Raw genomic sequence first — 27,558 nt, 5'->3', positions numbered from 1 at the left:
CCTAATCCGCACTGCGAGTGGCGTGTGGTCGAGAGAATCATCTGACTCAACGGCCTCAACCTCCTCAATCTCAGCTGACTGCTGGACTGCAGGACCAAATGCAACTGTGTGTCCAGACTCCTGAGTCGGTAACATACCGTAGGCAGCTCTCACGATAGGATCATCCATGGAGATGTCAAGAAAGTACGTACCAGGATGATACTGTGTGGATGTGCCAGCAAATTCCGGAATGGGAGGATACTGCGTAGGCTGTGAGCTGCCAGGAAAGTGTGGAAAGGGGTTCGGCATAGTGAACCTTGGTAGATATGCAGGAGGAATCGACTGGGTCAGATCATAACCCGGAGAATACAAACCATCAGGGTTTGGGTCGATATTGAAGCCGAGTCCCTCCTCCTCCTACAAATTTACAAACAAGTTATGCATCATTTTTTTAAAAAAAAATGCACAAGTTGTATATATTAAAAAAATAACTTACCTGCGTAGAGAAAAACTGAGTAGGGATCTGCTACTGAGTAGGGACGGCCTGCTCTTGAGTAGGGACAACCTGCTCTGCAGCGCGCCTCCTAAGCGTCTCTTGTCCTCTATCGAACGCCTGACTGACAGTTTGAGCATCCTGGACTGAAGCCCACAATGCCTCGTCACCACCGTATCGGACGTATATATCAGGCTCATTCGATATGTCATCAATCTGATCACATCCAGGCAATCCTGCACATCTCAGGAGAGAGTCTAGGCGCGTCTTGTACCCACATTGGCAGACCGCGGGTACATTGTGCTTTAGAATGGCTTTTCCGAGTCTCTTACAGCCCCGTACTGTGGCCATTGTCGCCGCTATGACACAGCTCTTCACCAGATATAAGGCCTGCAAAATTATAAGTAAGTACAATATATAAATGTTGTACAGATGTAAATATTACAAGTTTTTTAAAGTAAACATATCGTAGATGCAAACGGTGTGCCGGCTGGAATGATACCATGAACTCGTCCTCGCCGATCCCTCGGCCTCGGTGCATGCTCGTGAGGGTTGTCGGTGATACACCCTTCTAAGTACACTGTGTACACGCCACACTCCTGATAACAATCTCTATAAGGCCTGTATTTTTTTGAAAAAAAAGTCATCAATGCGACGTATCATCCATTAACCAGAGAGATTAAAAAAAAAGATTCTTACATTGGCGGTACATCCATGTGACGGCGGTGCTCATCAGCTATAGGTGGGTCGATAGCGGATGCCAGCTGGACGTATGCTCTGTACCAGTGCGCCCAGTCTCTGCCCGGAGAGATGTCTCTGGCCAAATGAAGCTGTCGCTAAACGTCCTCACTGATCGGCTCTGGGGGAGGAGCTGTCTGCCTCAATCCAAACTGTCTCATGACCCGACCAGGGTAATGATGCTCGACAATCTGAATTTAGTAGGTTTTTTAATAAATGTTGTCATAGCTAAAATTTGTAAAATAAATTCAAAATACAGTACCTGAAAACATATGAGGGGCACCTCGGCACGCCAGTAACGCTCCTGCTGCCGACATCTCTCGGGCAGTATCTCAAGATAGGTCTGATGTACCCCGTTTACCTCGAGCTGAATTCATAGATTTTAACACTTGCTCAATCAGATGTGCCAAGATTTACAAATTTATTTAGATCAAATTTTAAATAAAATAAGAACTTACATATTCTCTATAGGGCTGCCAGGTAACATACTCTGGATCATCCCTGAGATGCTCGATCTCCTGTCTCCAGTGATTGATGCCGAGAGTCCCGCCATGACCTGCCCCGATATAGGTCTTCAGATAGCTCCACATATGCGCATATGCAGGGCATGTGTCTGGCTCGGGTCTGCCCCAATCTGGCACATCTGTCTTGCAAGTGATTGTCGGACGTCCAACAATCAGATGCGCCCAGGACCAATGCTGCAACAACATGCATGGTCCAATAAATGTCTTGTTCTTCTTCAGACATGCTTGATTAAGACCCCTGTACAATGTTAGTGTCAACAACCGGTGTAGTGATGATATTTTTCATATTGAAATTTGTAAACAATAATTTCAAGTCACACACCTATACAAGCATGCGAGAGTCGCAGCCCCCCAATTGTACTTGCTCGCATTGGGCAAATCAGCCAGCAATGGGAGATAGCACAACCGTACCTGATCTCCGTGTGAATTGATATCCCGCAAATATATCTACATTTCGGTCCTGATTTCATACCAGACAATTGCTTTAAACTGTTTAATCAGCTGTGTTTCATTGAAATATGCCAAGATTTGGTACTGCTGTGAGTTTGTTCTTGTTTTGCAGGATACGAGCAAGATTAAGGTGGAAACAAGCGCTTCAACCTTTCGGTCCGACCTCCATGGTCCGACCCCTGATCCGACCGCCTCTGTCCGACCCTCTTGGTCCGAGTCGGACCAGCCTTCGCAGAACAGCTCTATTTCAGCTGACAGCTGTCAGGACGATTCAAACCCTATAAATAGGCGGGATTCGCTCTTTCCAAAGGGGAGAAAAAAAACGACCATTTCCAGTAAAAATTGAGATCTGAGAGGAGCAAGAGAAGGAGCAATTGAAGGAATCTTGGAGAAGACTTGGAGAAGAAGGAAGGGAGCTCAAAGAGATCGACGGATTGCGAATTCTCTCCTCCTCCATCTCCATTCTGCCATGGCTTTCCCTCTCTCTTTACTTTCTTTGATCTCTAGATCTATGGATGAGTAGTTGACCTAGTTTCATGGATTAGGATCTATTTTCTTGTTTTGTATTGTATTGAATTGTTGAATCCTTGTATTGAATCTTGATTGTGTTTGTTTGCTTGTGATTGAACTGATTTTACTTGCTTGATCTGTCTTTCTTGATTGTATATGGTGTGCCTATGGATGCTTGATCACATCTACCAAGGTTATGTAACCATTACCTTTTCTTGAACCAAACCAAGCAATTGAGGTAGGAGTAGTGAACCGAAAGGTGAACCCGATCTGTAACCGACAGGTGAACATCTCCTCTAATCGATGGATTAGAGGATACCTTTAGAATTCCAACAAGCAACTAAGGTGAATTGAACCAAAACACGAAAGTTGAGGATTAGAGACCTTAGAGGGTAAAAACTGCAGTTCTATACCAAGTTAACGAACCAATATACGATAGTTGAGGTTTAGGAACATTAGGTATGGTCAGATGAACCCTACACACAAGATTTGTACCTGGTACCAGCAATCTGGTACATTAACTCAGTCTGGTCCGACCTCATTGTCCGACTCGGACCACAAAGGCCGGACCTAATGTCGGACCAACCAAGGTCGGACCTAAGGTCGGACCTCTTAGGTCGGACAGACTGAGGCAAAACAGAAATGAAATCCGAAATCCATGAAGCGCCTCTTACCATAAACCAAAACCAAGTTTATATCGCTTTCTTTACTTAGAATTGATTGATTGAATTGTTAGGAACATTAAATACTCAAAACACCCCTTTCTCACTTCTAGTACTTAACCAATTCGAGTCTAAGCCAAGTTTAGTAATTGAGTCCCGTCCCTGTGGATCGATACCTGACTTTACTACCAAGATAGGACTGTGCACTTGCAGTCTGAATCATAGTTAGGTCAAGGTTTAAACTGTACATCTTTTGGTGTATTGAAACTTTGTTCTATATACCCCTTTGGGGTGTAACATGAATCAGGGAACAACTTGACTGTGATCATCTCCAAAATGTATGCACGCAAGTGCTGATCAATGGTGGCCTGTTATTTATTTTAATTAAAATATTATTTAGAAGAAAACTGAAATTTTGTATACGTAAATAAGATAAAATTTACATACCTGAGGGGGACGACTACTAGGAGCTGGAAACTCCTTGAAGGCGGATCTCAGCTTTGCCAAGCTGATGATACATGAGGAGATCCGTGTCTTTGCGCCTCTCTTCTTCTCTTTCTGCAAAGCAGCATGCGGTATCCCCAGCAGGTCCTCGCACAAGCAGGGGCGGATCCACTGTAGCATAGGGGGGGTCAGCTGCCCCCCGCTGGATTTTCAAAAATAGTTCTAAAAATCTATTTTTCGGACCTCTGCCCCTCCCTGGAATTCAAATTGCCCCCCTGTAGTCCATTCTGGAAGTCTAATAGACGGAACGGGACCCATATAAATTCTGAGCGAAACAAATTAGCAGAGCTCAAATAGGCACTGATCCCAAATAACGAAAATTAATTGAACCAAAATGTTTTTATTTATTATTTTTTTTTTTTGAATTCAAAGGCTGCCAAGTTGAACCAAAATGTTGATTTCAAATTCCTTATAAATGTTGAATTTTTGATTTTTTTTTCAAGTAATTTAGGATTTTTATTATATTGATTGGTTTTTTTTTTGTTATATTGAATTGTACCCGATAAGCTATTGGGTTTGAACCCGATAAGCTATTGGGTTTGAACCCGATAAGCTATTTGCATCCGATTATTGTCCCACCCTGACAAAAATCCTGTGTCCGCCCCTGCGCACAAGGATCTGAAATCTCCATACTCGACGCCCGTCACAGGCTCCCCGACAATGGTCATGCCCCATAGACAGCTGACATCCTGTAGGGTGACTGTCATCTCAGCGTGGGGGAGATGAAATGAGTGGGTCTCGGGATGCCATCGCTCAATGAGCCCAGAGCACAATCCCGGATCGGCAATCTCCTCGATCATCTGGGATAGCTGGTACAATCCCATGGCACGCAACGTCCCTACATAGGCCTTCTGGTACTTAAGCCACATTTTGTTGTGGCGTACTGTAACTGTATCTAGTCCCTAAATTAAAAAATATTATTATTAATAAAATTTGAAATAAAATTATAATTTTATTAATAATATAAAACTTACTCCAGTGGCAGCCTCTAAGATACGGTGCTCTGCGTTCGGGTACCAGAGAAAGTCTGATACCGGATCAGTGCGGTGCCGGATACCGGGGACCACAGATGTCAATGCCGCATCGACATACTATGACATCTCATATGGAGTGGGTATAACTGGTGCACCTCCACTGGAAGAAGGTACATCCCTACTAGAAGGTCCAGATCCCATAGATGCCATGCTGTATTTTATATTTTGGTCTTATTAGGATTTGAAATTAAATTTCAAAAAATAATTATAGTTTGGGTATTAATTATTTTGGTCAATAACTAATTTTCATATTTATTTTGGTGAATAATCAATTTTGGTACAATACGATAATTATTTTGGTCAAATAATCAATTTTGGTACAATTTTACAATTATTTTGGTGAATAATCAATTTTGGTACAATAAGATAATTATTTTGGTCAATAATCAATTTTCATACCATTTCATAATTATTTTGGTACAATTCCATAATTATTTTGGGTACTAAATAATTACATGATCCTAAACCCTAAATATTTACCTTACTCCTACTTTAAACTAAATTTAAATTTAGAAAGAAGAAGAAAATTACTTGATTTGAAGGGATGGCTCTCGAATGAATCTTATAAAAAAAACGAGACAACGACCACTATTTATAATTACCATGGCCGCTTGGCCCCCTGCCGGTGTGGCCGCTACCCTCCAAAGCGGCCAGCCCGCTGAGCCCGGAAGCGGCCCAAATAAGTGCCCGCTTCCCTCCGAAGCGGCCCGGTTCCATGTGCCCGCTTCCCCGGAAAGCGGCCATGCGAAAAATATAATTTCCGACTAAAATTGGTGTTTTGGTTTAATAATTTTACAAAAATGGTATTTTTAAAAATTTCGGGTCCAAATCTGAACTCAAACTTACTTTCTCATACCCTCCGGTCTTTTAATTCATGTCACCTAAGGTACCTCAAATTTTGAGTTTGAATCAGGACGTCCGATCGAGGCTTGGCCCTCCAGTCAGACCGCATTGATCGGACGGTTCGGATCCAAACTCAAAATTTGAGTTACTTCAGATGATCGGGAGTCTTTCAAAGTCCCGCTCTCGGCCTATTAGTGGTGTTTTGAAAAATCCGTCTCCAGTCTCGCTGAGTGTGCACCTCATTTCTCCTCTCATCAAAGTAGACTCAAACCCTCTCATGGCTTCCCGACAAGGTACCAAATCTGGAACCATTAGCTATCAAATTGTCCACATTCTATAACTTGAATTTGTGCTGTTAACCCTGAAATTTTCAATGCGTCTTTGGTAAAGGTGTAGATCCATGGATGGAGATGATTTTAGAAGAAGGAGACAACAACCCTGAGAATCCCCAAGTAGGAGTGGTGTACGGTCGAAGGAGAGCACAAGCGAAGGCGCAATCTGGCACAGAAAAGTAACTCGTATTAAATATTTTTTTTCCCATTAGTTACAATTTGGGATACGCCTCCGAAATAACCCTTCAATATCTCACACTGAGTGAATAAGGGATGTGGACTTGTTTTAATTATATCGGAGTGATTTTATTTCTTGTATACTGTCTATTTTTTTTTTTCCTTTCCGTGTTTTGTATATTAGCTTTATAGAAGTTGGAAATCATTTGCATGGTCAAAATATTAGGTTTCTCAGCCCAGATCAACCCCATTTCAGTCTAAATTTTGCCCAATTAAGCTACAGATAACTCACGTTAAGATTGAATTGCACAATATGTTGGTATGTTGATTTGAAAGCTAATTCTGACACATAAGAAAATGTTTATTCTGATAAGGAAGTACATTTTATTGAGCTCCTAATGCTTCTTGTTTTTGGAAAAATTTAATAGAAGCCTGCCAAGGATACAGAATAGAGGAAGCTTCATAATGGGCAATAGTAGTAGCTGGAGCCACTCCCTCTCTATCAGGTTCTGATTTTATAAAGTATTTTGGATTTATTTTTCTAATTTTTGGCATGGCTTTGGTAGAATCCTGTATTAATATGTCTGGTCGAGCTAGATGCCTTTTTATTCAGAAGTGTATAGTTGATTTGATAGTTTTATATAGTTCATTGTTAACATTACGTGATATATCATGTTTGGTAATTGTACATCACAAATAAAACATATATTTTTGGTTCACTCTTTTCCATTGGCGAATAGAAAGAGATTGTATTAATATCTAATAATAATTTTTTCTCCTTACATTTACTTACCTCTTCCTGCTGTTCTCATTTTATTGGATTTTGTTCCTTGTTTGTTTCTATTCCTTTGACAGAGGGAGAGAAAGCATTGTTATAGAGTCTGGAGTGAATTTGCAACCCCAACGGAAGCCGAAAGGCCCATCTAAGAGACCACCTAAACACACTTCAAAGGCAATTTAATCTTTTATTCTTTAAAAATTAAGTTAAAAACTTTATCCGGGAAGAAGAAATACTTAATTATTTGCATTTGTCATGAGGGTTAGCAGGAGAGACAGAGAGGTGAAACAATCAACATTTTTCTCCAGTGAAGTCAGAAAACTTAAAAAAAAGAAAAAGAAAAAAGTACTTGCGCTGAATTACTTATAATGAGTATGGCTAATTTGCTGCCGGCAGCACTTCGACGAAGTGCTTACGGGGATCATATTTTAATATTTGATGTTCAAACAATAAATCCAAACCGTTAGATGTTCAATCTATATTAAAATCTGCTGGGAGACCAGATTTTACATTTTTTGGAATTTTTTTGCTATTTATTAAGCTGGTTTGAAAACCGCTGTTTTTATTAAACGATTCCAGCATTGGAAACAGCAGTTTTCAAACCAGCTTAATAAATAGCAAAAAAATTCGAAAAAATGTAAAATTTGGTCTCCAAGCAGATTTTAATATAGATTGAACATTTAACGGTTTGGATTTATTGTTTGAACATCAAATACTATAATATGGCCCTGTAAGCACTTAGATTGAAGTGTTGCCAGCAGCAAATTAGCCATACTCTACTTATAATTCCAAAAGTATGTATCTGTGTTTGGGTGAGATATACCCTGCCTCTGTGTTACCTCAAAACTTGTAATTAAGCTTAAGATAATCTTTCACTGGAATTTTGATTGCTTGGACATTTGACTTTTCCAGCAGAAGAACCTGGTAACTCTTAGTTCCCTAATGGTACATAATGTGTCTCATCTTCTGCATGCTACTTTAATTGTGCTTTTGCTTTTACAGAAGAAACAGGATCCCTCACCAGACTTGCGAAAAGAGAAAGAATACTTTGAAGAGGTGGATGCATTTGAGCTCTTAGAGGAAACACCTTCTGCTAGTAAAGGCACCACATGGGTCACGGGGGGACAACAGCAAGCAGTCCCACATAATTTGACAGCTATCCTGGCTCGGTGGGGCCTGTCTGATGTTACTAATACATCTTTGGATAAGTCGGTTGAGAAGTCTTTGCTTCCTTTTTTCGATAAGCTTGCTATAGAGGAGAAGGAAGGGGAAGGGGAAGTAGCAGGTACTGAGACTGTCGAGCCCCATGTGGTGCAACATGGGTTGCCAGTTGGTGAAGATGAATGCGTGAGTGCCTTCACACAACTTTTGATGGTTTGCAAACAGACTGCACCAGTTAGCCTCCGTGAAGTTCTTTCTGCATATTGGTACACCTTTGTTCTGTTTGAGTAGATTGTATTTCAATGTTTTCTGTATTGCATTAGTCCATGTTACAGCTTGATCTGGTGCAGGTATATATTAGTAAATTTATCTTATAGTAGCTACAAACTGTATTTACCCTTTCCTTTTTGTGCCTTCCCATGTGTTAATCTAACCATGGCTGAAGTATACCTCAATTAAATCGAGGGCACCAACTAATTATAGTTCTTATTACATCTGGAAGTAGAGTTAAGAGGTTTCATCCCATTTTGCTTTCTCCTGGGAAGTTCAATCATCCAGGCTTAGTATGTGAGCACGTGCTCAACCTCACACACTCTTGTGAACTACCCTGGTTTCATGCTTTGAAAAACAGTGATCCAGTTAGCATCAGAAAGTTGGGAGAAGGAACATATGGAGAGGCTTTTCGGGTGGGTCCCACTGTATGCAAAATTGTTCCAATCAATGGGGAGATCCTCGTCAATAATGAAGTTCAGAAGGTTTGTTCTATGCTAGTGCAATGATATTACAATTCAGGAAAATACTTGTGGTATTGCCTTCTATAAAAGATGCAACCCCCCCCCCCCCCCCCCCACCACCACCACACACACACACAAAAAAAAAATGCACGCACATATACAACACACTTGTGTAGTTCTGTAGTTTAGAGCAGTAATAGAGAGATATTCCATCAATTAGTCTTGTTTGTTTACTTGCCTTTGTTTCGTTGTACAGAAATCAAAAGAAGTACTTGAGGAGGCTTTACTTTCTTTGACTCTCAACAATTTAAGAAAAGAGGGGGAGAACTCCTGCACTGGATTTATTGAAACTATCGAGTACGGAGAATTTCTTTGTTTCCTATACAATTAACAATAACTCTTCTTGTTTCTCTATGGATAATGTATGCTTAGACTAGGAAACAGACTAGCACCAACTTTTAAGGCTAGTCAACCAGAAATTGATCAAATGCCCCTACTTTTTCATAGTGTCTTGTTGAAATCACCTCATGACCTATCCAAACAAACTTCAAAAGCAACAATGCACTGATCTAATGGCTGGTTATTATTTGTAAAAATCCAATCTTGTGCTGGTCCGTATTCACAGATACAATCCCACATTTCTTAATTTTGTGAAAGAACGATTACTATTAGTTATGTAACTGCATCATCAAATTGATTTTTTGTTTTAGTTTTCGAGTATGCAGAGGAGCATACGATGCAGAGCTAATTAGAGCATGGGAAGATTGGGATGCCAAGAATAGTTCAGAAAATGATCATCCTAAGATATTTTCAGATGAACAGGTATGGTACTTAGTTATGATAGTGTACTATCTATCATTTTTTTTTCCCTTTCTGCTTTCTTCCACTTGCTTTGCATTAAACTGCTGGATGCTGATACCATCCAGTCAGGTCAGATACAGGTGCCATTCCCAGAAGCTTGCCAGTTGGGTTAAGTGTTGTCCAAAATAGTCATTAGAGAGTTTGTTTTATTGGTAAAATGGTGGTCATGTCCATAAAAAAGAATATGTACTTGGTCGTACACAATCTCTACCAGTTTTAATGTTGGCTTCTCATCTTTGATCTGTTGCTTCTAGGGTATAATTTGTAAAAGAGCCTCGCAAGGCACTACCCTTTTACTTGTATATTATATACTTATTTTTGGTCCAGTGCTATATCGTGTTTGTGTTAGCCGATGGGGGGAGTGATCTAGAAAGCTTTGTTCTTCTCGACTACAAGGAAGTCCAGAGTCTGCTTTTGCAAGTACGCCTTTGTCCCTTTTTTTCCTTTAATAAGCACATATAAAATTTTCTAAATGCAAGATAATTTTTGCTTCTCTGAAAAACACAAGACATGGTGCAGAACCCTGTGAATAGAGAAGTTTCTATTGATTTGTTGACAGTACCAAACCACCTCTCTTTTCTCTATATGAAAAGTCGTTTTTTCTTTGTTTGGGTATTTTCTGTGCTTTGTCAAGAATGAAGGATGTTTTCTTTTTGTCTTCCACATTGTTTTGAGATTTTTTTGAGGTATTGTGAAACTTCCCTACAAGGAAATATGAATGATGTTTTGGTTGCTTGGCAGGTCACTGCATCCTTGGCTGTTGCAGAGACTGCTTGCGAATTTGAACACCGGGATCTACATTGGTAATTTTCTTTTCTTTTTCAGGCCTAGCCTTCTAATACCTGGTGGTTGATGTTTGCATGCAAAACCTAAAATTGCCGAGTCAAAGATATCCCTTTCAAAGGAAAAGGCAATGTCAATATGCAAAATATCTCATAGAGATATGTACATGCATATTCAAGACTCAAGAGCAAGTGTTCTTCTCAGAATATGCCCAAAACATGTGCTCATTTCTTCAATTCATTTTTCTTTAAGTTCTTTATTTAAAGTACCCTTTACTATTTCAGGGGTAATATTCTATTGTCTCGTGACAATACTGAAGACATTAGTTTTACCCTTGGAGGAGAAAGAACGAATGCTACTACCTTTGGGTTAAGAGTCTCTATTATTGACTTTACTCTCTCTCGGATCAATACAGGTACAGATTTTTTTATCTTAAATTTGCGTCAATTATTTTTATTTTTTATTAAATGGATTTTTGTATAATAGGTCAAAATATCTTAAGTAGCCCACTGTACTGCCGTTCCTATGTGGTCGCATACTGATACTGTGAATACTTGCTTTTACTTAACAGACATTTACTGGCTTGTTAACTTAATAGTGCCCGAAAAGTGTCACATATTCAAACAATCATCTCCAAATTAAGCTCAAACAACCTCATTTATGCAATTTAACAACTTGGATAGTTGAAAAAAATATCCGCCAATCGATTTATGGTACATTATGTATTACTTCATAAACAGGAGATGCTATACTCTTTCTGGACCTATCAGCTGACCCGGAATTATTCATGGGAGAAAAAGGAAACAAACAGGTCAGTGGAGATTTTAGTAGGCCTGCTTGCAAATATCTGATGATCTATTTATTATTTGTAAACATGTCTTATGCACTGATCGTACTTAGTTTGTTCCCTTTGTTTCTTTTACATAGTGTGAGACATACCGGGCAATGAAAAAGGTCACAAAAAATTGCTGGGGTGGAAGGTAAATTTCTTTTTACCTCCTACAAATGAACTTAAATATAATTGAGAAGGTGTTATTTTACTTATAAATTGGGTACAGGTCCTGGGTTGTGTTACTTGATTTTCATGTGTGGCATTTTATTTCCATGCGTTACTTTGTATTTATTTGGGTTTACTAGTTCAAATATTTCAACAAGGCATATACATTTCCCTTTATTTTATAGATCTTCAAATGCTCCATACAACCTATAATTTCTTGGTACTACAACTTCAGTAGTAAATAATTTACCGTCAGTATATTCCTGTTTATGTCTACCCTCTTTTAGCACCGTTGAAATGAATTAGCTTTTACCCTAACATTTAAGTTTTTTCTTTTTTCCTAACTTTTCGTATGTGCTGCAGTTTTCCAAAGACAAATGTTCTATGGTTGATCTATCTTGTAGACATTTTATTGCTCAAGAAACCCTTTGTAAGTCACAGTTCTCTTTCTTTTGTTTTCTCCTCTCTCTCTCTCAAACTTTCTAAATACTTAAACAAATCTTAAAAACTGAAGCTTCATGTGATGACATTTGGATTGGCATGATACTGAAAGGACATTCAGAATTAGCCCGTATTGGGTAATCCTGTCCGGTTATTGCAGAATTGGAGGTTTTTTTAAAAAAAAAAAAAGTTAAGTCAATACTAATAAAACTTCAAATTGATTAAATTATAACATTAGTATTCTTGTTAACATATTTTTACAGAAAAGATCGGTAAAGGATGAAAGAGATCTTCGATCTTTGAAAAAACAGATGAGCTTGTACCAGTCAGCCAGAGAGTGCCTCATGGATTCGTTCTTTAGTGGCCTATTAGTTGCAGCATAATGTAATTACTACTCGGACAATTACATACACACTCGATACAACTTTAAAACATTCATCTCCCTACTAAAATATATTAGTATTGCATGCGCCCTTCCTCTTTATATTAATTAAGGGTATTAAACTCACCTTGCTTTTCTTTCCCTCATTTGTGTGGAGCCAAAAGGGTGTTTTGGTCATCTTTCAAGGAAATGGGGACAAATAGGCATGGAGAGTTTTCAACTTTTTTAAGGACATGTTTGGCTTATGTTTGGTAGGGTCAGATTTGCATTCTCGTTTTGCAGGGTAGAGTGAGATTTGTTTTTTGTGGTATTTTCCAGGGTATACATGAAATCACCATGAATTGTTGGTACAAGACAACTGACCTGGCCTGTCATTTGCCCTTGGTCTCAGCTTAGGTTTAATGTTAGGACTTACAGTAGATTTGGGGTGGCTGTTTGTTTCTGCTTTTGATTGTATATAAAAGTGAATATTGTGATGTGGCTTTTCTGAAAATGTTGTATTGAGCGTGCACCTTTTTTGGTTAAAACTTCTGTTAAAACGTAACCAACTACAGTGAAATTAACTACTTCTATCGAGCTTTTCCTTAATTGTACATGCTTCGAGCGAGTAACAAAAAAATTGCCTAAGCTTAACCTTTTCATCCATAAATCATTGCAAGAAATCATACACCCAAGTGACTGCTAATTATCAATTGTGATTCCACTCAAAAAAAAATTATCAATTGTGAAACCAACTTATTATTTACCGTGGTATGTCTAACATCAGTTATTTTTCAGTAGCTTATGACTTTTTTTTATTGAGAGAGAGATTAAGGTCTAGCTTTTCTTTCCCTCATCTGTGTTGTCGAGTAAAAAGGGTATTTTGGCCATCTTTCGAGTAAATGGGGAAAAATAGGCATGGAGCGTTTTCAATTTTTATATGGCTTATGTTTGGTAGGATCAGATTTGTATTCTTGTTTTGCAGAGTAGTAATCGACCAAGCGATCTCCTATACGAAATGTTTTGCTCTTTGTCAGTAGATTATCTTTATTCAATAGAACCTTCCGTGATTAAAGGGGAAAAGCTACCTCTCATCATTTTGTTTGAATAGTTTAACTGATGCCCACTTCTCAGAGGTTTACTATTTGGATCCATTTTATTTTCTCGAGAGTACAAAATATAGGATCACAGTCACCGATACAGAAATGGCATATTTAGTACAAGCCGCATTCCAAATATCATTAACAGATATGAAATTGGAGTCTCTGTTGTGTTGCATACCAGATATTGTCTGTGCCAACTCTTTTACTGTTTTGTCCCGTTTCGCCTCGATCTATAAGTACACATACATACAATCTATAAGATAGTTAAGACAATAACAAAAGGAGATACATACAAATACTATCTAGAAGATAGTTTATAAAAGAAAAGGAGATTCAAAATGTTATAGGCATGTAAAACTTATTTTGGAAAGTACTGAAGACATGCAGACAATTTCTAAAAAGGTGATCAAAATATGATCCTACGCATGTATCTGGGCATGTTAAACATAGATAAATCTCTTTAACATAATTTGTCGGATTCTTGATCAAGGTAACATAATATAGCTTACCTTGAGTTGGACATCTTGCTAATTTTTTTGAACAATTAAATTACAGTTCATCTGACCATTTTTATAATCATTTGTCAATTTTAAATTATCACAGCGAAAACTATGAATACCTTGGAGAAGTTCTAAGCCTTGAAATGTGTAAACCAACTATTTATGTTATGTGCAATGAAAAAAAAAAAATATGGAGAGAGGCAAGTAATTTGTACCTTTTGAAGAGCTAGTAGTTGAGATTGTGATTGGTGTACAAAGACCTCAAGTTTGAGAACTTTTTTCTTTAGTCCCTCATCTACATTTCTATTCGTTTCCAACTGCTCCAAAAATATTTGAATATTTAGTATTTTTGAAAATCTAAGTGTACATTGTGCAGAAATTTTTATTTAAATCATTAAATCCAGCCACCTAAACTATAAAATCTCAAATTGCATTTATTCATTGGGCAATATGCTAAATGGGTTTAATAGCTCCAAGATATTCTTCAGAAAAATATTTACAGTTTGAAGCGGTTATAATCCAGAATTTTCAGGATTGCAGGTGCACTAATAATTGATAGAATTAAAAAGTGTTAAGACTGGAATGTATATTATTTACTACTACTTGCCTTTGTTTCCACATCTTTAATCTTACATCTCCAGTAAGCAGATAGCATTCTAAATTTTTTCCTCAGAGTGACAACCTCTCTTTCCTTGGCTTTGAGAGTGTAATGAATATTCTCAATTTTTTCTAATAGAAATCTAAAAAGATCTTTTTCAATGCACTTGATGAATCCGGGATCCTCTGTGGTCGCTTGTGCGGGTGAAGACCTCTGTCTTAACTTATCGAACTGCATAAAATTAGGTAGAATTTGTAAAATTGTTGTTGGAAATAAATATGTGATAATACAAAGTGTTTTGAACCTTCTAAATGACACTAAATATGTACAGGTCCTGATTTTTTTTATCATAATTCAGTAAGAAATATCTCATATTTTTTTGTTTTCCTTCTTTGTAGTGCATGGGTGTCCTAATTGGCAAGGTTTTGCCTGTGTTTGTAATTATGCCTTAAATAATGCTATTAAGAAGTTCAAATGATTTCAGTTTTCACTATTCAATGGTAAAACTTGATATATGACCAAAAAAAAAGAGAAGAAAAAGAAAGAATAAAGCCTCCACCTGAGCATTACTAGATGCAACTGTTTGTAGCTGTTTATCCTTCTCTTGTAGAAGTGAATATAGTGCCTTTACCTCTTCTTCTAAACTCTTTGCCTTTTTCTCAGCCTCCTGTTGGTAAATTATCTTATTATCAGAAATAGAGTTCACAATTTTCATGATTTATTAATGTAGATTTTACCCCAGTCAGCTTGCTTATATTTTCTAGTGGCAAAAAAAAAATCTGAAATTGACCTCTTTGTTTCGCATCTCCAGTGCAAAGCGTTCCTCTTGCAAAGCGAGATGAGTCTGGGTATCTTTTAATTCAGCCATTAAGCAAGAAATGTGTCTTCTAATGTTCAGCCTTTTCTCATAAGCATCTCTCAGCAATGAATCCATTTCCAGAGAGGAAAAAAAAATAGAAGAAGATGCCTGGAGATTTTGTGCAACAAATGTCTTTTTCTTGCACGTAAGAATTTTAGACGATTAATTAGCTAGCAATAACAAATTATTACTTTGGAACTGGAACTGGAACAAGGAACTAAAGCTACTAAAATGTGATTGGAATTATACAGTGTACACAGATTTCTCTTTGTTTTGGACAATATATATATAAGCAAAGAAAGAGTAGGTGCCATATAAAAATGAAATTGCATAAACTGACTTCAAGTCGTATTAAAAATTGAAAATTGCATAAGTTGACTTAAAGATTACATCACCAATGTTTGACTTTCTCAAACATGTTACACGAGCAAATTTCAAGCAAGTGCGTATATTACTGACTACTGAGTTTCTACTCAACTTCCATTCTAGTCCATGAAATTTCCAATTGTGGTTCAATTTCCTTTTTCCAAAAGAATATTTATTCTGATCAAATAAATTTGCTACTGGTAAATGCTATAGCCTATCAGTAAATCATTATAATATAGAAAAACCTCATGATGTAAATTTCTAGGTTATTGATATTACATGGGTCATCCGTGACCCTATTACGTTTTATCTTTAATGGGCTTAATTTTTAATGGGTGTACATTCTTAGTTTAGCTCTTTTTCAAACAATTTCTAAGCAGCAGGAAGCAAAAATTTTCTCCTTCCAAATTTAAAAAATGGTTTAATAGTGTTTTGTACACCACCTTTTTGTTGTTATTTGTTTGGGTCAAGTCGTATTTTTGAAACACTATTAGCTTGTACACGATTATATAATCATTTGATATATCATTACTGAATAATTATTATTATGTGCCAATTAGTCTCATTCCACAGAGGAAATTGCTCGGATAATGTTGGACTGAAACGACCGAATTGACTTGATAAACAACGAACATGTTTGGCTACCAAAGATAATACTAGTAAAACAAAGAACATTTAATTATTAAGTCAATACTAGTAGAAGAAAGAACATTTAATTATTAAGTCAAGGCCACGGCCCTAGTTGTGAACCCAACACATGCATACGAAAAGAAGAAATTGTTCGATTTTGAGACAACACTTCGGTAGCAACTCCCACAGTCCCATTTGCTATATTTTTAGAGTACTTCTCAAATCAAGTCAGTAATAATAATCAAATAATAACAGACATATATGAAGTAATAATAATTCCACGTAACATGCTTTTCGAGGCATCCATGCTACATAAAAAGACTTTAACCTTTCGTAGTACCAATCAATTGCCTTTAACCTAAAAAGACTTCATAGGTTTGCCTCAGAGGGTCGGTCCCACAGCACTCCGTTGGTAGCCAAAAAGGCAAGCAGAATATTAAAAATAAAATTAGACACATCTTGCACAATGAAATAGAACGTTAACAAATAACACCGTGAATTGTAGCGACTCGCAATCTCTCTTTAATATACACAATAAAAGAAGAAAATAAATGATAACAAGCACCCTCCTAAGATGTAACTAAATTTCAAACTCAATTTTTTTTTTTTTTTTCTGATGAGAACTAATGTCTCAAACTCAAGGGTTGATACTAGAGCCGTAAACAAACCACAAATCAGGCAAAAGAGAAAAAAGAACAAGAAGAGAAATATCATATGAGCAAGACAGAAATTTACAAGCATAAAGAATCATTAGATAGAGACAATGGTCATACAAGCAACACCAAAATGCCCATGACGTTGAGACGTGGGTTTTCCTTTTTTTCCTGAGAATTTTTATCAGAAGCCCATGAAAGGATCCGTGGAGAGCAATCTTCGGTTAGTTTGAGCAGGTGGTGCCAATCCAGGAATATCTCTTATGCTCTTGTTGCTTGGGCTCACAATCTATGTAAATTAGAAAACAAAGTAAGTTCATTTAATTATATTTTCTTAGCATTAAGAAGGAATAAGTATGTTACATATCTTGACCCTACCAGTATTTCATGTAATTGAAAAGAAGCTACCAATATTTCATTCTTTTTAAATTTCCATTGAAGTGCTGGTTTAGAGTGACTGATTCAAATTTGTTAGAACTAGACTAATATTTTTTTTCAAATGGACGGATCATTACCTTGACAACAATAATGGCAATTACACCCACTACAATCAGAAACAGTAGCGCCATTATGCATTTATCCGTTGCCACCTAAGAAATAGTATTAACAACAATTAATTTACAATAGTAGCAAACCAGGTCAGGGCAATAACTGAACTGCGTCATCATCAACATTACCTTAGTCCTTATTTGAAATTAAATTATCATTAGATTAATAATTAAGATTCTCATTCTACCAGGCACCATTAGCTATAACAGCAATGGTGTTAAAAGGAAATAACAACATGGTATAGAGAGAGAGAGAGAGACCTGACGACCAATCTCTTTGACCATTTGAGTAGCCTTCTTGATCGAGAAGTTTATAGTATCCAATTCATTCACAATTCGCCCCATTTGCTCAGTCTGCCACGGTTTTAATTACCAAAAAATATATTAGATTGCCATATATTAAATAATGAACGCAATATCTTGCCATATGGTTATCCTCTGCTGAGCTGGACTTTTTCAGCATGGATCAGTGCACTTGATTATGTGCAGGTGTACTTTGAGATGTGCTCTAACACAGATCTCAAAACATACTAACGGGTCGGAAATACACTGGAATTTTCCAGTGCGGCAGAGGAAACGAAATTAATACACAGGTGGCACACTAAGTTTACACTGTCCATGCTTGACAGCTCAGGTATTATTTATACCAGATTGAACTGGAATTCAAAAGTCTCAATCTCCATAGAAATCAACCTTCACTAGTGTGGATTACAGGATCTATCTTGTAAAAGAAGTCATGCAAACATCAGCAAGTAGCAGAGAATAATAAGACAGGCATGCAAATATTTATTTTTACAGAGAGAGAGAGAGCATTACTTGGCCTTTAAGATTAGAAGCAGTTTGAGTACCCACTTCAAGAGTTTGTACCACAACCTATACAAACCCAGCATTTAAAAAGAATTAAATTTGCTTACAACCTAATGACCTATAAAAAGTTTTCAAAATAAATATATATGCCCCTGCAAATCAAAGGAATCTTCATGGTCTACCTAAATCATATGAAAAAAGAGAACCTCTATACCTATGCACTTCACTCATTTTCCCTTCAGGAGATAATGCCCAAGCCCACTTTACCTGGGGGTTTTCCTTGCTTTTCTCTATACAAAAGGTGGGTTTCTTTTGTTTTTCTCTATACAAAGGAGGGGCAAACTGGGCACTTCTAAAGGAAATTAAGGTCATATGTAATAATATTTATTTTCTGGATAGTATACAAGATATTCCTCATTTTTGCATGCATGACAGTTTGAGATTCTGTATGCGTTAACATGAACTGCTCATTATAAAACATAAAATTGATTTAAACCTGCTTGGAACGCTCTATAGCTTGATCAGTTTCATCCATCTTTTTTCTTCCCGTATCAACTAGCTCCTGATTACTCATTTCTAAGTTACAAGATATAAAGGAAATAAATACAATAGTTGTTGTGATGATATCAAAAATTATGTCTATATTGTGAAAATGCATTAAGCTACTTTTCTTGTTTGAAAATAAGTTCAGTCACTCTTTTCAGAAGATACTAACTACAATCCCAAGCCACATCCATACCAAGGTTGCATGGACATTTAGCTAACCTTATTTCTTGCAACATTTGGTCTTTAATTGGTTTACAATAATTGTACAATTGAGAATTTGCTTATATCGAAGGGAAAAGTAAGCACCAGAAGCAAGCTGAGCATGGTCTTCAGCGGCAGGTTCACTGGGTCCCGCACCCTCAAACAATTCCACTCTTTTATTACCGAGGCTACTTTGATACCTACATACCATTTAATCAGCATATAAATATAATACAAATTAATATCACCACAATAGATCATCAAACAAAAGCTTGATTGCATTGAAAATTTTGAAAACAATCTTAAAATGAAAATCAGATGAGAATGGCATCAGCTGCAACAGATTTAACAAGCATTGTTGAAAAGATAAAAGAGAATACCCACGTTTTCCTCAATGTAACATATGAATTCAGCTCTTTGATCTGTCATTTTTAGGAGAGAATAGATCAGAACACAGTAATAATAACATGCACATCAGATGGCCAAATGTTAAAACAAAAGCATTTAACAATCAATACCATAAATTGCTTCTTATCATTAAGCTGCTTATGGGCATCCGTTGAAACCTTCCCTTCCTCTTCTTTAAGCACGCGATCAAATTCTTTTATCAGACTAGGAAAAGGAAAAGAAAAATACAATTTTGTAAGAAAAATTAAATCCAACTGATATTACAATCCAATCCCCTCCCCCCTCCCAACACACAGAAACACAAAACAAAAGAGCACGATGGAACTGCCCCTGGTATTTGCATTTATTTAGAATGTCCCAATAATCCCTACTTGTTGAGTATCAGATCCACCGCAAGAGGGAATACTTCAACATAAATAAATCATGGAACTATCTGCTTTTTGCATTGAAAAAAAAAAAAACTTGGAATTGTGAAATGTATATGAGTTTTGGAAGTGGGCCCCACCGCTTGCACTCTCTCATTTTGCCAGTTAGCTCCTCAAGTTCCCGAGCCTGTCTGTTAGTATCTCTGATCTTGTCCAGCTTTTGAAATCCATGCCTATACAATAGAAGACCAAAGAAGGTGAAAATCAAACAGACAAATTTTGATCAACTGCTTTGCAAAATTCAAAATGGTTTGTGTTGACATGAAAACAAATAAATGATATATACCCCTACAAAACATAAAAAAGGTGATGCAGACCCTCAGTCACTGCCATCAGATGATGCCAAAAATAGTCCTACTTCCTCAATATGATTTTGCTCAAGTTAACCCAAATAGCCAGGATAAAATAGAAATGAATAAAAACGAGTGAACTTTGGTAAAAATAGTAACAATACCATACTGGCTGGACCTAACCTAACCTAAGTGGTGCTGAAATGATTAGAGAAAATAACAAAGAAAATGCTAATGAAGGCAGTAGAGAACTATGAAATCTTCTAATCCAGAATTCTAATTCAACGTTAATTACTGACGTCATTCTACAATCTGGAAACTAACGGAAAAAAAAAGTATTAGTTCACAGCTAGTTGCAAAAAGGAGGTCCGTTTCTTGACCAAGAGCTCACTAAAGTTCCAGGTGGTTTTAAATTCCCATCAGGTAACCAAAATAAATCAAATGGTGGCAACATTTCCAATAGCAACCCTATAAATTCGAAATGAAAGGAACAATTCCTACAAGGATTTGTTTTAATCTTTTTTTAAAATCAATGAACAAGATTAACCTGACAGAACTTCAAAGTTTTAATGAAAATGTTGATCAGGATCAGGAACAAATTTCTTATAATAAATCTAACAAAAACGGAGAGATCTTACTGGAGAGCACGAAAAATGTCTTGGATCTCGCCATCGATCTGCTCCAGCTCTGGGCTCATTGGGTAATCGCTCGCCATTTCCCGCTTCTTATTCCTCAAATCGTTCACTAAAAGGCGATTTTTTTCTTCACAATAACATATCGATCAGACGAAAAAGGGGGGATTGGAACGGGTGCTAGGGTTGCAAGAATTAGAAACTCTTAACCAACCCTAACCCAAATTTTGTTGAAAAATGGAGATGAAAGAGGCGAAATCTAGTGTGCTTTAGTAGATTTATATCTTGTAATAGCAGATGTAGTTTTTGTCGAATTTATTCATTCTTCTCGGAACATGGAAAAGGAAATATACACAACACGGGGGAATCGCTATCCCGGTCAGTAAGAGTAATCCAGGGAACAAAAAGCGGGCCCCATTTTCAGAAACCTACTCGGTGTGCCATGTTTGTGTGCTACGTGCAAGCACTTTTTCCGCCCCCACCTGAGGTGTCCCGTGTTATAATCAACGAACCCAAATTGACCCTTTATTGGTAGCACACCCAACATTATTAATTTTCAGCTTAAATTTGCCGTAGAAGAGATTACGGATAATATTTTCTTTAAGGGCCTGTATTTTTTTTTCAAGTGAACAGTAAATTTCAGTTCAAAAATTTCTTATTCTTATTTCCATTCTCACTGTGCAGCTGAACAGACCCTGAGTATGACATAAAATCGAGTATGTCTAGTTGCAAAATAAGAATAGTCAAATCAAAAATAGCTATCGTTTGTCTTATTAGAATAGTCAAATCTCAAAATCCTTATGAATAATTTATTCTAATAAGACAAAAAAATTTAATTCACTATTCTAGTTATTTTAATCCAACTAAACACCGAATAGGCTATTATGAATAGTCTAATCTCAAAAATAGCTTATTCGTCTAATCTCAAAAATAGCTTATTCTCAATCCAATTAAATGTATCCTAAAAAAACGTACTCAAAAGAAGATGGGATATACTAAATGATCTTACTTTTTAATAGTGAAAAATTTGTTGAAATAAAATTCTAGATAATTTTTCGTTATTTAGACTGTATATCAATTGGATACAATCCTCCCAACTAAATAGCATGCTAATTTTTTTAGAACCCAATCCTCTATTTGTCCAGAGAACATCTGAGCCGTTGATCGTATAAATCTCAGCCACTCATTAAAACAGATCTCAATCTCAGCCTTTAATTACTAATCTCGATTTTATGCATCTTTTTCTTATTGTCAAACGTGTAGAAATCTAAATTTAGTGAGTTCTACGCATGCTACATACAATGCCACACATAAAATGTATCACGGAATCCCCTTTTTCTCTCTTTTTTTTCCACGCGTTTTCTCATTTCTACGAAGCCACGCGTTTTCCCGTTGCCCCTTTCTCCTTTCCCACGACGCCACGCGTTTCCCCTTTCTCCTTTCCCACGACGCCACAAAAGAGATACATCGCCGAACCCTAAACCTTAATTTTCTTCTGGTTCTTCGATCTCCGCTCAGAAACGAACAAAATATCCTCGCTGGTTCTTCGATCTCTCCCCTGAAAAGAAGTTCTGAGCCGCGCAAATTCAAATTGAAAAGAAGAAAGATTCCGCGCAAATTCAAATTGGGACGACATCGGTTCTTCGATCTCTCAATGGATTTGACAGGTAATTATCCCGCCATTGCAAGTTCAAATTCAACCGACTCTTCTATCTATATATATCAATCAAATTCGCTGAAATTTTAAATTGCAAACCTGATTTTTCATCTGTCGATTTGCAGTTGCAGAATCGCCCTCTTCACTCAAACCCTCTTCCTTTCTTCACTCAAACCCTCTTCCTCTTTGTGTGCCTTTCTTACAGGATTTGATAAAGAGGTATTATGAAATTTGTGCAACTTGTAAATGTCCAGAAATATTATCACATCATTTTTTACTACTCGAATTTTGCTTTGAATGAGTGGTGAGGTGATTTGTACTTTTGACCTGATAAAAGATCAGATGCTTCCTTGTTTATGATGTTGTTCTTTGAAATAATGTTATGGGTTGCAATTGTTGCAGTTCTAATTTTGATGCTGTATAGGTACTGGTAAAGGCGGACTGGTATGGTACCGGTACCAGTTGTCAGTTGTATATACCCTAATAGCTTCTGTCGGGTTTTAAAAAAAAAAAGCAATAATGTTATGGGTTTACTTGCAACTGTAAATATATGTGTTAATTTTTTATTTTTATTTTTCAGTTTTGAGTGAAATGCTTGTTCATTTCTGGCGTTGTAAATAACATTTTGATCTTAAATTCTTTAAATTGGCTATCTAAGTTAGGTTTGCTCAGTGTTCTTGACATCTATTAGGAATCTTTAACCCATGATATATGTATATTGTGTGGTTCTTGACCTCTAGCTAGCATGTTGAGCTTCAAAGTAAAATTATCAATAATGGAATTGAAAAATTGCCAAAGTTTTAATTATTTCACTGAACTCAACATATCCAGACAAATATATATGCTACTTGAGGCAACTTTTAATTTCCATGTTTCCATATTGGATAGCACATATATATCTGATATATTTAGCTATCACATACAAGTCATCTTAAATTAAGAAACCGAAGCCCTTTTATTTTTCTAAATGAATTGCAGCAATAATGTTTCTGCTTTTAATGAACATATATCCATGTATCATGTCAACTACTCTTGGTACAAAGAATGATAGTACTGGCATAAAATTAATTAGTATTTTGTTTCATTTTTTTATCCATATGTTACCTGATCTATATAGTTTGGAACTCCTCAGGTGCCTGGCAGTCAGCAAGTGCACTGCATGTGGAGCTGATTCTGGAGCTTTTGTTCGCTGGGTTGGTTTTCTTTTGTTGGCACCTGTCTAGATCATTCTGTGCATTTTTTAACTTGATTGTTTTTTCTAACTTTTTAATTCTTATATCTATAGCAGTATTGTAGAAACTGTGGAGACATATTCCGTGACAAGTGCACACATGGTAGAATAACCCTCACTGCTAAAGATAATGCGCAGCCTATGACCGATGCATGGTACCATTCCCTCCTTCACTCTCTCTTTTATTTGTTGTCTCGCTAGGAAAAAGACAGTATTGATCCCAATTTTTTTTTATTGAAACAAAGATGAATATAATATTGTTATTGGGGTTTAATTTTTGTATTGATTTTGTCTTTTGTTTGATGCAGATTGGACAATTCAATATTTTTGAGCTTGAGCTTGGGCAATTCAATACCCGCGAGTTGTCGGTAGTCCGCCTCTGCTAGCTTCAGTTCTACCGGTATGATTTTTTTAGAGTTTAATATGAGAATACCAGTAATTGAATGGTCAATTTGAACCGTGATTGCACAATTAAGAACTTGGCTGTGTTAAAATGGGGCGAACCATTATTTAGCTCTTTTGGTACAGCTGCAGTTATTTGATACCATTTGAAGCCAAAAATCATGATTTTAGTAAATCTTACAATTGAGGAATACAATCATCATTTTAGTAAATCTTACCATTTGATACCATTTGAAGCCAGAAATCATGATTTCATTCTTGATTTGTCAATCTTACAATTGAGGAATACAATCTCTATTTATAGAGCATTCACTAATCTCTCTTCTAATCCTAACCACTAACTGATTCTGTTAAGTCACACATCACTAATTACATTGAATGCCACTAATTTAACTAGAATCTATTTTACTGGCTGGTGTTGGCGCATAGCACAGATGGGTCTGTGCTATGGTGTGTTGACTCCTCTATTCCAGTAATTTCCAATTATACCCTCTTGTTATCTTTCTTCTTCAGTCATACATCGATCCTTTTATTTTATTGCTTTGCAGCCTGCCATTGAACAAATAAGAAGTACAAAATATTTGTGCGTACCAGTACTCTTCATAGTCTAAACTACCCATTTAATTGTTACCCCCTTAAAACAAAATTGTTATACCTTATGAATTATGAACATGGGGAAAGTGTTCCCTGTATAACTCCACCCATTTGACCGACCATTCTTTGCCAAATAATCTGACAAAACATTTTAACTTCTTCCCACAAATTGGCAATCGAATGATCCATTTTCTACCAGAAAGAGTTCATTGATGATTATGTACTATAGATTCAATGCTCACCGAGAAGCTTTTCATTGTCTTGAATGAACTGCTTTGATTCAGAGCAAGTGCCTCCTTCCTTTGAAGTTTAGTACTGCTTGTGTAATAAGATATAGCCACAAAGAGTTGGTCTGTCTACCTTTTTACAGTTGCGTCCTTCATGAATGTTCTTCGTTCAATCGTCCATAGACAAAGACATAAGTTGTAAAATTCGATCTGGCATGTCCTTATCAAACTCTTCACTGAATCTGAAATGCTGCCCCCCTATCATCCGTGTGATTCACTAATAACTACCCTTTGCTCCTCACAGAATTCTAATTATTATACATAGGTCAATTATATAGAGCAAGTGTTGAAATAGGATTAATTAATCTACTGAGGGTCTACATGTCAATTATGTTCTCTATTTCTTATCTTTTAGTATAGGTCAATTATGTTCTCTATTTCTATTTCATATAGAGCAAGTGTCCTTATGTTCTCTACATTGCCTACAATTGAACTTAGGTTTTAATATGACAAATGTAAACCCTAAACCCAAAACTCATTTACTTTATCAATAGTATTATTGGTGCTGTGTTAACTTACTTTTCAAAAGTATATGTTTTGGCTTCATGCAGCGCACAAGCCTAAATGATTCAGACTCACCTAGGGCCGGTCAATATGCAAATGAGTCTGTATCCTTTGCAATAACGCACCATTTGAGTTAACTTACTTTGACACCAGTATACCTCACAAGTCACAAGTGTAACAGTACCTTATCTTCACTAGAGTGTCACTTCTTTAATTTTGGCAATTAACCCTATTTAGAACTGAAAAGGGTTAGCTTTAACAAATTTTAGCAATCTTAACTGAAAAAGGACCATTAATTTTGCCCAAGTTTGAATTTAGATTAATTTTCTCTGGTTAGTTTCAGTTTATAATTGTTTTATAACCCTTGTATTTGTACCAATGTTTTTCCTCTAAATTATCCCATCTTCTATTCGAAGCAATGTTTTTACTCTAAATTTATTTTGAGTAATGTTAATTTGTAATTTTTTTTTTGTTTCCAGTGCTGGTCAGAAGTGGAGCCAATACTGTTTATTGGAAGGAAGCTAGAAAAAAAAAGGGTTAGATTCCTTTAATATGGTTCATATTTTGATTTCATTTATTGATTTTATAGATTTATAGACTAATTACTAATTACTTCCCTTTGCTAACTATATTAGTACTGTACCAACATGCATGTATTTCTTGTAAGACTGAAAGCAAATTATAGTACTAGACAAGGTTATAGTACTTCTTTTTATGAATAATCCTATTTATGAAACTATCCGCACTCCCTTATTTCTATAAGAATAATTATTATTTGATTTTATAGGAATAATTATTATTTGATAAAATGAATTAATTTGTAAAACAGTATTAGAGGGTGCTGACCTTGATTTTAATGGAATTAATTATTTTCGTCAATTTGATCTTAATCTAGCTAATAATTACTAGAGCTTGATTTGAATTGTTGAAGCATGATTTAAATCTTTAGTTTAAAAAAATGATGTTAATTTATCTTTTGAAAATTATTCTGGTACTTTGTTGTGCATTTTTTTTTGTGAAAAAGCATTGTATTTACTGTTGCAAAGGCCCAATAATGATGTGATTAGTATAAGAACAGAGATCTGAAAAATTGTGTCTCTTTAGGAGCCTGATATAAATATACGTATGCTTTGTCATGTGTAGAATGAGATCTGAAAAATTGTGTTCTTTACTTCTGCTTCAACCTATTAATTTGTTTTCAGCATGTAAACAAATTTGAGTAAACCAAAAGATTTGTACAAATTTAATCCAAAAAAAACAGACAGACCGTACTATTTGATGTCCTGGATTCCATTTCTGCAAAAACTTCAAAAGAGATGTTGATCCATAGTACAGACCAATCCGTGCTATGCATGGTACCATAGTCTCATTCATTATTTTTTTGTATTATTCAGGGCTGCATTCTCAAGCAAATCTATATGCAACATTTGAAACTCAAACCAAGGTTCATAACTGGATACCTATAATACTAAGACTTTGTCTCTATTTTACTATTAGCGTGTCTTTATATTGTGTTGTAGGAATGTGGAATGGATGGCTTCTTGAAAGAGAAAGGATCGTCCTTCACCATGAGAGAAATAGCAGATAAGAAGAGAAGCTTTGAAGCAAATCCTTCAGAACCAATAGAAGACAGCGTGTTGCTCTTAAGGACCCGTATGCATAGGGCAGCTCACTATAAAAGAAGAAAGGTGGTCAAGAAGGTGGTCAAGGATAATAGCTGAAGGAACAACTTTATATATTATAATTAAGAGTAATGGTTATGTTAGGGCTTTAGTTTTTGGAGTTTGATGTCTTTTGGTGGTATGGTATGTTCCCCTCTTTTGTTAGTATGTATGTGCCCGTCTTTTGTTGGTACTTGTTATGTGAATTTGGTTCATGTATTTTCATGTATTCTGGTTGTGATTTTGGTTCTATTGATCTGCTCATTTCTGCATTTTCTCATGTGTTTGCAGCAT

At 36.3% G+C, this 27,558-nt stretch overlaps 3 protein-coding genes and 1 long non-coding RNA gene across 6 annotated transcripts; 2 read left to right on the top strand and 2 right to left on the bottom strand.

Moving 5' to 3' along the window:
* The first annotated feature begins 5,943 nt into the window (after window positions 1–5,943).
* Window positions 5,944–12,641, top strand: HASPIN (Protein kinase superfamily protein). Of its 2 annotated transcripts, XM_078315618.1 has the most exons (15): window positions 5,944–6,030; window positions 6,134–6,248; window positions 6,675–6,752; window positions 7,102–7,198; window positions 8,027–8,451; window positions 8,817–8,940; window positions 9,176–9,276; window positions 9,630–9,741; window positions 10,108–10,200; window positions 10,522–10,583; window positions 10,848–10,978; window positions 11,304–11,374; window positions 11,491–11,543; window positions 11,924–11,990; window positions 12,265–12,641. In XM_078315618.1, the coding sequence occupies exons 1-15, from the start codon at window positions 6,015–6,017 to the stop codon at window positions 12,382–12,384; spliced, it is 1,665 nt and encodes a 554-aa protein (XP_078171744.1). In that variant the 5' UTR covers window positions 5,944–6,014; the 3' UTR covers window positions 12,385–12,641. The 2 variants fall into 2 exon arrangements, 1 of the variants encoding a protein (XP_078171744.1); XR_013514964.1 differs by lacking the exon at window positions 12,265–12,641 and having other exon boundaries at window positions 11,464–11,543; window positions 11,924–11,941.
* An 818-nt stretch (window positions 12,642–13,459) lies between these two features.
* LOC144565769 (uncharacterized) lies at window positions 13,460–14,313 on the bottom strand. Its single transcript, XR_013514954.1, has 2 exons — window positions 14,181–14,313; window positions 13,460–13,695 (listed from the first exon to the last, which is right to left on the bottom strand). It is a non-coding gene; the product is annotated as an uncharacterized LOC144565769 (long non-coding RNA).
* A 2,553-nt stretch (window positions 14,314–16,866) lies between these two features.
* LOC144565782 (putative plant SNARE 13) lies at window positions 16,867–21,284 on the bottom strand. The gene is made up of 10 exons (XM_078315619.1): window positions 20,935–21,284; window positions 20,087–20,179; window positions 19,692–19,785; window positions 19,558–19,595; window positions 19,279–19,373; window positions 18,923–19,002; window positions 18,436–18,492; window positions 17,881–17,973; window positions 17,587–17,661; window positions 16,867–17,360 (listed from the first exon to the last, which is right to left on the bottom strand). Exons 1-10 carry the CDS (start codon window positions 21,009–21,011, stop codon window positions 17,256–17,258), a joined length of 807 nt encoding a protein of 268 aa, XP_078171745.1. The 5' UTR covers window positions 21,012–21,284; the 3' UTR covers window positions 16,867–17,255.
* Window positions 21,285–22,354: 1,070 nt separating this feature from the next.
* LOC144565873 (protein FREE1-like) lies at window positions 22,355–27,522 on the top strand. Of its 2 annotated transcripts, none has more exons than XM_078315722.1 (7): window positions 22,355–22,595; window positions 22,711–22,804; window positions 23,718–23,778; window positions 23,874–23,971; window positions 24,125–24,216; window positions 26,083–26,139; window positions 27,124–27,522. In XM_078315722.1, coding segments are annotated over exons 1-5 (267 nt in total). In that variant the 5' UTR covers window positions 22,355–22,582; the 3' UTR covers window positions 24,126–24,216; window positions 26,083–26,139; window positions 27,124–27,522. The 2 variants fall into 2 exon arrangements, with proteins under 2 accessions (XP_078171848.1, XP_078171847.1); XM_078315721.1 differs by having other exon boundaries at window positions 23,871–23,971.
* Window positions 27,523–27,558: the final 36 nt, after the last annotated feature.

Source organism: Carex rostrata, chromosome 14, assembly GCF_964058835.1.
Source record: "Carex rostrata chromosome 14, lpCarRost1.2, whole genome shotgun sequence".
Classification (NCBI taxonomy): Eukaryota; Viridiplantae; Streptophyta; class Magnoliopsida; order Poales; family Cyperaceae; genus Carex; species Carex rostrata.
The sequence above is the reverse complement of the archived record's forward strand: the minus strand, read 5'-3'. Positions and strand labels throughout refer to the sequence as shown.